Here is a 12,055-nt window from a genome sequence, read left to right as displayed (position 1 = left end):
CCGGAGGATGCAACGGGGTGCAAGTGATAGTTCTGCTGTGCTGGGGGGGAAAGGACCATCCCAGTTCCTCTAATGCTCACCTGCTCTCTCTCTCTCTCTCTCTTTCTCTCTCTCACTCTGTTTATAACAGAAGAGCCAATGTTTTATATACACTTTTCTTTATATCCCTGTGGTCTAGGAACTTTGTTTCTTTTAAAAATAAAAGTAGAGGTTTTCACAGTTCTGCAGTTGCTTCCCTAGGTTTTGAGAGACCAGATATGAGCAGTGATGCTAACTTAACCCTTTGGGTTCCAAAATCAGCCGCAATGTAGAATTAAAATCTGTGATAAACTTGTGCCCTTCGTTATTTCTTTCCCACTCCAGGTGCTGTGTGCATACCTTCCTGTCTCATTCCTCTAAGTGATCCTGTGACGCTACCTGAAAATGTCACGGTTGACAGCATGGACCACAGACTACAGCCAGTCCGAGTCCAGGTAAAGAGGAAGGGGAACTCTTCATGACTGAGATGAAATGCATTGGGTTTTAAACCTGTCTACAGCCTAAGGGCCATACTAAATGTGATGACATCTTTTGTGGCTTCCATGAGGACGTCACCGCCATTTAAAAGGGATTTTAAAATGCAGTGAGGGCCTGATACTGATTGGGCCTGCAGTGGAGTGCTGTTGCCCCCCTGTGCCTTTTCAAGTGCCAAAACAGCCACGGGGGGGGGGGGGGGGTGGAAAAAGGGGGGGGGGGGGGGATTGAAAAAGTGTGATGGAGGAGCACCATGCTGCAGGCTCAGTCAGAATCTGGCCCTCGTGGCCTTTTAAGTCCATTGGAGTTAGTGAGGTCAGAGAGTTGTGTCTCTGTCGAGAATTGTTCTGTAAAGTATTACAGGTGATGAAGGAGGTGGCAGGTAAGGGATACAGAGAAGAGGAGACTGCTGGGAAAGGAACATCTGGGGAGGTTGTGGTCTTCAAAAAGTCCTTTGCGTTCCCTCCAGACAGCGATACTTTACTGAGATACTTTCTCCCCAAAGCGGCTTACAACATTGTTCTCCCTGCCTCCCTTTTATCCTCACGACAACAACTCCGTGAGGTAGGTTAGGCTGAGAATGTGTGGCTGGCCCAAGATCACCCAGCGAGCTTCCATGATGGTGTGGAGAGTCAAACCTGGGTCACCTGGACTACTACACCATGCTGACTCTGAAGGTGACGCTGGCTCTGTGATTAATCAAATGCTTCCAATCACATCAAACAGAAGAATAGAGGTTTCTGAATAAAGCTAAATAGTAAAAGCCAATGAATATATTTTATTAAGGCCAACCACACCAATACAAGTGAGCGTACAATTTGAAGTTCTTTATGTCTTACACTGAATGCCTGGCTGATTCAAATGGATAAAATGGTGCTGGGTGGGGCTGGTCTCAAGTTGCTCCTGTGGCCTTCTAGGAAAAAGAGGGCAGAATGGCCGTCTCCAGCTGGAAATATAAAAACTAGGTTAAGTATCTCTCTAACATAGAACAGAACAAAAAGGTCCCCTCAAAATGGCTAAGCACAGAGGAAAAACAAGGTAATCATCACATTAGGAAACTACAGATTAATTTTAGATGATACATTGTTAAGAGACAGAACACTAACCCTTTACCTAAAATCAAAGCTGCTGTCTAGCTAAACATACTTAGCTGGAAGTTCTAAAACTTGCTTCTGAGTAAGTACGTTTGGATTGGTTTCTTTGTTGTTGTTGTGGTTGTTGTCTGAGGGTCCGTGGGTAAAACTCAGCTCCATTTGTAAAATCTTTATGGACTGTGAGAAGTCGCCGTAGAACCTTTTGGAGTGCATCTGCTACCTAATGTCCTCCCCCCCTGAAAAACCCCAACAACAACAAGCTTCTCAGTCTCTTGATTGTGAATGTATGTTAGATTAAAAATGCCTTGGTAGAGGCTGCAAAAGGAGTTGGTTTTCCTCTCCATACACTCCTTCCGTGTGCTGAGTTAGAGGGGCCACAATCTGGGGGGCAAGGGAAGGTTGGGATGCAGTGGGGGTAAGGCAGTGTAGGTCCACTGTAAGGAGCAGAAAAGCAAAGTCTCCTTGTTACTCAGACCTCATGGGAAGGTTATATAGGGATGACATGATCTGTGGCCGATTGCTGACCAAAAAACTTCCTTGTTCATTTGGTTATGATGGATCCAGACTAGAGGAGGAAACGCATTCTTGAAGGGCTTCCTCATAAGTGAAAAGGATTTCACTTTTTACTGATGTTCAGGATTACTTGTTGAGCTGAGACTAAGGTTAACTTTGTAGAGTGATTCCTGATTGGTTAAGATTGCCAGCTGACCAGCATAGGAAACACTTGAGGACTGCGTTTGTCCTTAGCAACATAGTCGCATAGGTACATCAGATTGGCTACAGATGTTTTATATCACCTCGACTCCCTTAATGTAGTGCAGGTTTAAGGAGGATCCGCACGACATTGCCCTTTCCGTCCTGGTTCTGTCTTTCCCCCTGCTTTGCTGCAAACCTGGTTTGGTTCAGTCTTTTTGGAAAGTTCACAAACTGCCTTTGAATGCTGTGCAGTCTGTACCTTTCCTCATACCAGAGCAACAAAAAAGGGCTAGAGAGTTCTTTTTTAAGAAACGAAAGCTGGGAACTGGTCGATGGTAGAACTAGATTGTTATAACATTATTGTACTATAGTCATCTGCCTGTTACTAATTTTTTTTTTAAGCGCCACAAAATCCCACGGGTAGGGGGGGGGGGGGGGAAGTGCAGCCACGGAGAACCGAGGCAAGGAAAGTGCAGGGAAAAGTGCCTGGTGTACATTCTCCACTGCCATTGCAAGTGTCTGTGCATCACAGCAGCAACGAGAGCCACGTGGAGGACAGCTGCTGTGTAGAACAGCCACAGTGTGATGTTATCAGTTCTAGTACAAGATCCCTGATTGCCTAGGATCTCTTGAAGACGAAGGACACGTGGGGGGGGGGGAGCAAAAGCAGCAATAGGAGGGGAGAAAACCGGGAAACGAGTCACTGTGAACATTTGCAAAACAGTCACGAAGAGGGTTAGGCATCTTCAGGGGCATTTCCCAATTATGCTTTTGAGGCAAAAATTAACCTTGGAGAATACTTGAATGCAACAAAGAGTGAACTTAAATGTGGCAGGAGTATTAGCCTGAACGTAGCCTTAGGCTGTGGTCAGACGGGCAGTTTGGCCCAATATAGTTGCGTTACCCTAATGGATTGAATGGACTCATTCACACTTCCACATCTGGCAGCCGTTCCCCCAGTTGTACTCACCCTGTTGTATGACGAGTTGAATACAGAGTAAATAGCCACCAGAGACAATCAGGTACATACGGATCCCCGCACATTGATCCAGCGTTTCCGGATGTCTGAACGCCCCTGGTTTGCACTCAGACTGGCTCGGAAGAGTGAACTTTTCATTCTGGTTTTGCCATATTTTGTTTTAGAATAGTATAGCATGTGTGCATGTGTTCACATGCACACCCAAGAAATGTTCTCAAGAAAAGTCAAAGTTGGTATTTTGTGTTAAAAAAGAAAAGTAAAAAAGACCAGACCACTCTGTGGTTGACCACTCTGTGGTTGACGCACAGCACTTATCTGAACAGTCAGCCATGGAAGAAGCGTGCAGTGCCACCGGATCAGGGTGGGAGTCTGAAAATCTCTGTCACAAAATGCAACGGAGTAATTAGTGGTGTGCCCAAACCGTGCCAACCTGCCAGTCTGACCACAGCCTTAGATTCCCTATTTTTCCCTGTTAAATTTCTGTTTTCTTGAGATGATCTGTTCTTGGTGCTAACTATGAACTTAGTTTTCTAACATCCCTCTGAGTTCCTCTCTCCAATGCAATAGCTGAAATACCTCAAAGATTATGACTTCTTTGTTTTCCATAAATTGGGTCCGTCGAGAATAATATTTCTGAAGAATAAAATAGAAGCATGTTGAAGGCTCTGGGAAAAGGAGTAATCGAAGCAGATAATACCATCAGAAGCCAGAGTGCCTATCCAAGATTACCCAGCCCTTCCCAGGAACTTTCAGGAAGCTGAAGTCATGTCTTCAGGGCCTACCGTGCATCAGGTTCAGTCAAGCCTGTGGCAGATCACAAGAGACAGCTCAGCAAAGGGGGATTGGGGGTGTGTGTGTCAAGGCTCTCAAATTCAGACCAGGGTGGTACTTAGTGGGTGGGTGGGGTGGGAGTGATCCTTCTGAATTTGGGAAAAGGCTTTTCTCTACCTTGAGCTGTCCTACTGTGGGTTCTCTGTGGAATGCTCCTTTGTCCAGCTCCAAATCCTCTTATGAGGTGGAGGCATTCGAGGGGAAAGGGGAAGACAGAAGCAAGAGTGTAGCGTGGGGAGGAGGGCTTGTTGTTGTGAAACAAAAATCTTTCTCCCTTGCCAAGAGCTGTCACTAAAGTGCTCGGTTTTTGAAATTCTTTTCTTCATGTTTTTGTTCTCTCTCTCTGTGTGTAAGTTTTTGATTTGCGTCTCCTCCCCGTCTGATTAGCCTGCCAAACGTTGTGGCATTGTTGGATCAGATTTGTTCCAAAAGGGGCTTGCTGTACAGAGGGGGGGGGGAGAACCGGGGGCGACTGAGGCTGCAGAGAAAGCTAAGCTGGTTGAAAAAAACAACACAGCACCTGAAGTGTCACTAGACAAGTCCTAAAGTTCCTAGAGCTGCACTGAATACCCTCAGATTTTGGCTTGCGTCCTACAGAAGATTTCTGCTGATGAGGCATTTCCACCAGTGGAACAGAACCTCTTTGTCTCTCCTCATTCCACTGTGACTGAAAATGCAACCCCCCATGCTGCTCTTGTAGCACTGGGTACCCTGAGGAATGGCATGAGGGAGAAGTTTAAGTTATATAGAGGGAGGGGGGAATAGGTGCAAATAGCTCCCCTCCTTGTATGTGTGGAAATCCTCTGTGGGATCTAACCCTTTGTGGGGTTGTTTTTTTTTTGAGAGGTGAGTGTGGAAACCAGATATTTGTGTGGGGCAGAAGTTTTTCAAGAAAAGGAATGTTTTTATGCGTCTTTTCACCTTCTTCAATCCCTGTTGGCATCATTCCCCCATCCCCTCAGGTATCGCTTCCTCCTGGATTTGTCGCATGGAACGGCATGATGTCACAGTGCTGCCTATAGCGAATCAGATTTGGCAGTGCGATCAGTATGAGGGCAACTAAGGGTGACACGAGTGAACGAGCAATTGTTTTCTCCAGGAGTAATGAAACCTCACTAGAAATGGGAGGGTGGTTTTTTTTGTTGTTTTTGATTCTTTTTGCACTGCTGAAAATATTTTGAGAGGTGTTCTTGAGTACCGAGATCTTAATCTGTCTGGTCTCAAGAGGGTACAAACCCAACTTTTGGCACAAACCTACTGGACAACATTGCCCAAACGAACATCAAGTGATGATGGGCTTCTTTGTTCATAAGGAGCAGAGAATGGCTGGGATTGTCCACTGCCGTTTTCTTACTGTCCTGTTAGTGCCTATCTTTGGTCATCACCCCTGGTTTTATTTACTGCAAGATGACTTCCCAGGAGAGAGGTGGAATCAATAGCTCCGTTGCAGAACTCTTTGCAGCCAGACCTGCGGGCATCCCTGTTGCTGCCCTGTAGGTTCTGTGGTTTTTTCGATTTACTTTTTTTTTTATTACTGATGTTCTTCCCCCCAAGAAAACTCAAATTCTTTGTCACGAAAGGCTCAGTTCTGTGCTCAGGATGCATAAGTTCACAAACGTGTGGAAATGAGCACATTTTTCTGTCAACGTGCTAAATGTGGGAGGCTCTAAATGTGAACTCTGGGTTTGTGCAAAAATTCGAGCAATGATACTGGGACGGGGGAAGAAATGGTTCCGAAACAGGGAGCGGATAAGGAGAAAAATCTGGCGGCCTTTTATGTAAATAGGCAAGTCACTGAAAGTTCTTCCTTTTTTTGCCATTTATCAGTGTATTTTCAAATATGTTTTATCCTGTACAGTTGCTATGGCTTTTTTGCTAATGCAATAAATATTATTATTATTATAAATATGTTTCCTCAAATATGAAATGCTAGATTATCTTCGTGTGGACTTAATTCTTTATGTCAAGTCTTTAAAGGTCAGCACTCTAGGACTCTGGCGAATACTTCTTTGGCCATTTAGGAAAGAGCGAATTACAGTGATGTTTGCTGATACTTTCCCCCCCCTTTCTGTTTCAGAATATTGTGTGCACTGGAAAATTAGAATGGCATCCAGAACCAAAAGCCGTTCATTGCATTGATTCCTGTGAGGTAAGTTCTCTCTCTCTCTCTGTGTGTGTGTGTGTGTGTGTGTGTGTGTGTGTGTGTGTGTGTGTGTGTGTGTGTGAGGTCTCACGAATTCAACGGAGTCACTCTTGTAGAAAGGATAACTTTATTGATAGACATGAGTCACTGAACAGATTCTCTGTTCAGAATAACCGGGGACCACAGAGCAGGAAAGCATAAAGCAGATTCAAAATGGTTACAGCCAATGATTATAATTCCCGCCCGAGCCAAAAAGCCTCTTTTGCACGGCTACTTCCCTGGGGAAAAACCCGCCAGATTATTATTACTACAAAGCAGTTCTCACAGTCTCCGCTCATTAGAAGTGAAGCACAGAGTACTCCACTCCAACACCTGTGACCTTGGGATAGATAACAAAGCAGTAAATAACTTCTTGCAAGCAGGCAGTGTTTAGGCATGCGCATGGGTACAGAAGCGATGACCATCAAGGGGGGGGGGAGTCAACATCAAGTGCATAATGTAGCAAAGCATACACAGAACAGAATATGATCAGGAACCTAAAATACCATTTGGCAGCTTGCTGACAGTGTGTCCAGAAAGGGGTGTTTTGGGCCATATTATTCTACCTTTGTTGCTGCTGAGTGTCTATAACATACCATGTTGGCAACATTCTCTACAGTTCTCCAGGAAGATTCTGTTCCTGAAATTTGACTGTTTGTTTTTGGCCACCCTGACCAGGATCTGGTCATAATCTACGTATATAATGTTACTTAAACGTAGTAAAGATATTCCAACTCTCAGAACATGATTGTAAACAGGGATGCTTGATCCCCTTCTGGTTTGGCTTGCATCCCTCTTGCATTTTATCATTCCACAGGCTGTTGGGCTGCATCCAGAATGTTCAGATGTATCTGTTCCTACAATTACAGACTGCTACCTAGGGTTGCCAGGTCCCCCCCCCCGAGCCACTGGCGGGAGATGGGGGATAGGATTGCCAGATCCAGGTTCAGAAACTCCTATGGGTTTGGTGATTGAGCCTGGGGAGGACAGGGACCTCAGTGGGGTACAGTGCCATAGAGCCTGCCCTCCTGGACATCCATTTTCTCCAGGAGAACTGATCTCTGTAGTCTGGATATGGGCTGTAATTCTGGGGGGTCCCCAGGTCCCACCTGGAGGATGGCATCCCTACCTTACAGCTAAAAGGCACATAGCTAAAAGGCACAGCAAACAGCCGTGCGGGAAAATGACGGAGCCAGCCAGAAGATGTCTACACCGGGCAGTGACGCGCGTGCAATTAAAATGAATATATGTTGTCTTCCCTATCCCCTACAAACATTGTTAGTCCCTTGTCTATATTGAGTAACTGTACATCGCTTTGAGCCCACTGGGGAAAGCGATTAATAAATGGAAAGTATTATTATTATTATTATTTATAGTTATAGCGGGGAAAAATCCATTACAGATCTTGAGTTGAGACTTACTACTTAAGTGCCTCTTTGTTGCCTGCTCCAGAAACAAGCTAATTTGCAGTAACTTCTTGCAGTTTTTTCACGATGGTAGCCACTGATTGCACAAACTCAGAAACCAGGCAGAGTATCTTCTGTGGTGTTATCTGAAGGATGTGTAGCGAGGGAACAAACTGTGAGTGATCTGTGCTTTTCAGGCAGGATACTTTAATGACTGGACTATGAACCCTGGGAATCCATGCCTCTTCTCTTGCAATTGAGACATTTTAATTTGAGGTAGGAGAGCGAAGACGTGCGCGGCTGGGGCGAGTGCCTCGGGCCGCGCTGGATCGTCGTTGCGCGGTGCACAGAGGCGGTGGTCGGCGTGGTGGGAGGGGGGACGCCGCCTACCAGTTCCCGGGCGCGGCGGCCGCCTCCCCCGTCCCTGAGGCTAGGCGGCCCTGGCTCAGGTCCTCCCTGCCGAAGAAGGTGGTGGAGCGAGACAGACCAGCCGGCCGTTCGGGAATGAGCTCCTCACCCGCCTTTGCCGTCCCCCTTGCTGACATTCTGCTTCTCCGGGGCTGCTGCATTCTCCTGGCGCCACCCCCCGCCCAGCCCCGTTGTTTGTCCTCGCAGCCTCCCTTCCCCGGCTTCTAGCAGCAGCGTCCGCTCGCAGCGTTTGCCTCCCGCCTCCCAGCCAATGGCACGCCAGCAGCTTTGAGCGGCAGCTGGCGGGCCAGTGGCTGATGGTGCACATTTTTTCTCCGCTCCCTTACTCAATATAAGGGGAGATGTGCAAATTCCTTGGTGTTCCTGAGCACTGTATCAATCAGATTGAGAGAGGTAAGCCTTTCTCTGGTCTGCACTGACATTAACTATGGATAGCCTTAACCAGGGTTCTAATAATCATAACCAGGATTTGAAGCTAGGTGCAACCTCTGGTTAAGAGGGAAGTTGATAAATGTTAACATTTTTTAAAATCCCAGTGTTCAGGTCATGATTGGAGGGGCAAAAGAATGAATAACGTGGAGATGGGAAGATGGGAGCTATGTGAACTTCCAGCCTGTTCATGATCTCTCCAATCATGATTTGAGATCTGCATCCTTATAGCTGCGGTCTCACGCACCAGATGAAGAGGAAGGGAAGCGAGGCTATCCCCTCCGGAGTAATTCGGCCCGCGGTTGCAAGATCACATCTCCCTTCATAGCTGCGGGCTCAGCCCGTCACTGTGTGATCAGACAACTGCGGGTGAGTCGGGGTTTTTTTGCCATTTGTTTCCCATGCGCATAAACGAGGAATTGCACCTCCACACCGAGGGCCCCCCATGGGTATGTGATGATGTACATACTGCGAGGGGGGGGAATGGCACTGAGCCAGGATGGCCTGATCAGACCATCCCGATGGCTTGAGAGCGTGCTTGTGCAATCAGACAGGCGAAAGTCCGTCCGTCGCCCGTCCCAATCTGTTTACTACCGGATTTTCTCTGGTGTCTTTTTACTCTGCTTCTGCAGCGGACCAGCAGGGGTTGCTGACGACTGCGGGACGCTTCCCAGATGTTGCTGTCTGATCTCGCCCTGTAGATCCGTCGGGCATTTGTACCTATGTCGGATCTACTGACGTGTGTGATCTCAGCCTAAGTCTGCACCAGGCCAAAGACTGTTTATAAGCAAGTCAGATACCTGGAAACATAAAGGTCATTTACTACTACTTGGAACAGAACCCCTTCGATTTTTGGCTCCTTGCATTATGTTTGAGTGAATGGTAGTCATATTTTGGCAGCGAAGAATTGTTGAAAGATGCTGTTTAAAAGCAACAGAAGGAGGGATTAGAACAACATTTGCTTTGGCTGACACTATTCCACAGCAAAATGACTACAGCGCCCTGTCCCCTGTGGGAATTAACATTGGGTTTATTATTAAAGAATTGGATGAATTTTCAACACACACACACACACACACACACACACACACACGTCTATGTATCCTTAGAAAAAGCTGCATTTTCACACATAAATGTGTGCACTTGTTTGGTGCAGTATGTGGTGTATAGTTACCTACCCAATACATACATCCACCCCCACAAAGACACAGTATGTGAGACCACAATTGAGGTGGTGAAGTCCTGAGATGGTAGGGGGAAGGTCACATTTTTTAAAAAATGTTTCCCTGTGTAAAAACATATCTTTGTAAGAAGACATTGGGCACATCAGGGAGAAAGGTTCTGTACCAGGTCACTTTCTACTGTGTTACTTTTCTGTCTGCGAGGAGCTTTTGATGACGCCCCAGGAGCATTTGATGAAGCATCCAAGAATTCCACCTGAAATGGAAATGGTGCCGTTAATTGTACTGCCACAAGCTACATTACTTCCCTTGTATTTTATTGCATGGTTGATCCAACCTGAAACTCTTGCATTGAACTATGAACCAAAACATAGGACACATTTTCATTACTGTATAGGGGTTCCCCCCCCCCTTCCTCTTTTGTTCCTGTCTTTCTTCTTTCAGTATTCATAGACTGCCCTGGGATGGAGACACATGTCAAGGGAAGCAGCTTGTACCTCCCCTAGCAACTGAAATGCTTTCCCAGGAGGAGATAAAGGAAGGAGGGGAGGTTCTTCTCTGGCTTGAGTTTACACACCGGGACAGAGAAGAAGAGCTCTAATGCGGAACTTTGTATTGCTCAGGCTAGTGCTCGTGTGCATTGATAAAATGCTGCAAAAAAAGGAAGCCTGATGTGATCATACATACAGTTACGTCAAAATTGCTTTATTGTTGTGTTGTTGTTTTTAATTATTGTGCACACCAGCATTGGTAACAGAGAGGAGGTGGAAAGACAAGTAGTGACCTACAGGTGGCACGCGGCACACGTTCCAATTTCATTATTGAATTTAGAAATGTTTCTAGTTAAACTGGAATTCAGGAGGAATGGAACTCGGCACAGAATAAAATTCCAGAATGATAGCTGCACAGATAGAAAGAATTCTGGTCATCCATAGCCAGTTGGTAGCAGAGAAGAGATTTCAACAGGGCTTTCCTGATTTTAGTCTCAGCCACCGCAGTAGACCAGCCATCATTGACTCTTACTAGCATTAGGAATATGACTTGTTTTCTTTAGTGGCCTAACATCAGATTACATTGTTGTGCTCTGATATGTATCTTTCCAGTGCATTTCCTCCAAGGAACTCAATAGGTTTTTCTTTTCTCCCCCGTTTTATCCTCACAGCAGCCCTGTGAGTTGAGAATGTATTATGTTGAGAATGTATGACTGGCCCAAGGTCACCTGGGGATCTTTATAGCAAAGTGTTGAACCCAGGCCACCCACATTCTAGTCCTATACTTGGACCATTACACCATACTGTCTTATACCTTAAGGGCAGGGTTTTCCTCCTTGAAGTCTCCAACATATAATTTGCTAAAAGGCCTCACTTAATGTTACGACATAAGAATAACATACAGGAGCTGTGTGTATGTACAAGCAAGAGACCAGAGTATGCATGTAGGCAGATAATTACTTAAGTATGTGTGTGTGTATGTGTTATGATGGTTATCTGTAGATGTTAGCAATATTTCAGACTACAATAAAGCATCTGGCTCAGTGTTTCTCAAATTCTCTTTCTTGATGATGCTGTGGCTATAATTACTCTCTGTCGTGCTCATTTTATGTATTCCAGACACAATCTTTGTAGCCGTATTATTATTGTTAGCCATCCGGTGAATGTAGCTACAGTTTGGCCCAAATAGCACCCCTGGCTTGGAAAATAGCTTGAAACTACCCAAATGAGTCAAGTTCTGTTATACTGAAAGACTAGACAGTATGGCTAGAAGTATTTCTCAAAATAATCTGCTACTTCTGTAACACCTATGAAGTTGATTTTTTAAAAACATTTTTATTGCTTTTCTAAAACTACAATACTACAGGATCGGGGGATGGGAACAGCCTAAACCTAGAGTACCAAGGATCATTATTACAAAAGTTTGAAGTTGTTGATACATCTCTTTTGTCAGAAAACGAAAGTGTGAGAGATAATATTATAAAAATATAAAATTAAAAGGCAAACAATCACAAACATATTTGGCTGTAGTTGTGCATCTTCGTTTAAAAGTTATACGTTGACAATAAACACTATAGTGTAAATATCATTAGTATGGAGTTATACGTTAAGAATAAACATCAGACTATCGAAATTAAACTATTTTGCATTTTCCTCTCCTCCTGTCAAAGTCCGAATTAGTTTTTAAATGCTTTGGGGGTAGCAACCCCTAGTTCTGCTTCAAAATCAAAGGGTTTTGCCAGACTAATAGAATTGATATCAGAGTCTTTCCCATCCTTCTCCATCTTCTTCTTCTGTGTCTTTATTCTCCTCCACTTTCTCAGG

At 45.2% G+C, this 12,055-nt stretch overlaps 1 protein-coding gene across 1 annotated transcript in view; it reads left to right on the top strand.

Annotated features, from left to right (window-relative positions):
• PAPPA2 (pappalysin 2) overlaps positions 1-12,055 on the top strand; it is a 185,015-nt gene that overhangs the window by 144,182 nt on the left and 28,778 nt on the right. Inside the window, exons 20-21 of the mRNA XM_015417742.1 lie at positions 364-473; positions 6,191-6,262. Coding sequence (XP_015273228.1) covers positions 364-473; positions 6,191-6,262 — 182 coding nt within the window. The remainder of the gene's footprint in view (positions 1-363; positions 474-6,190; positions 6,263-12,055) is intronic.

The sequence above is a fragment of the Gekko japonicus genome, unplaced genomic scaffold (genome assembly GCF_001447785.1).
Source record: "Gekko japonicus isolate JY-2015 unplaced genomic scaffold, Gekko_japonicus_V1.1 scaffold158, whole genome shotgun sequence".
Taxonomy (NCBI): Eukaryota; Metazoa; Chordata; class Lepidosauria; order Squamata; family Gekkonidae; genus Gekko; species Gekko japonicus.
Note: the sequence above shows the minus strand (reverse complement) of the source record. Positions and strands in the feature narration are given on the sequence as shown.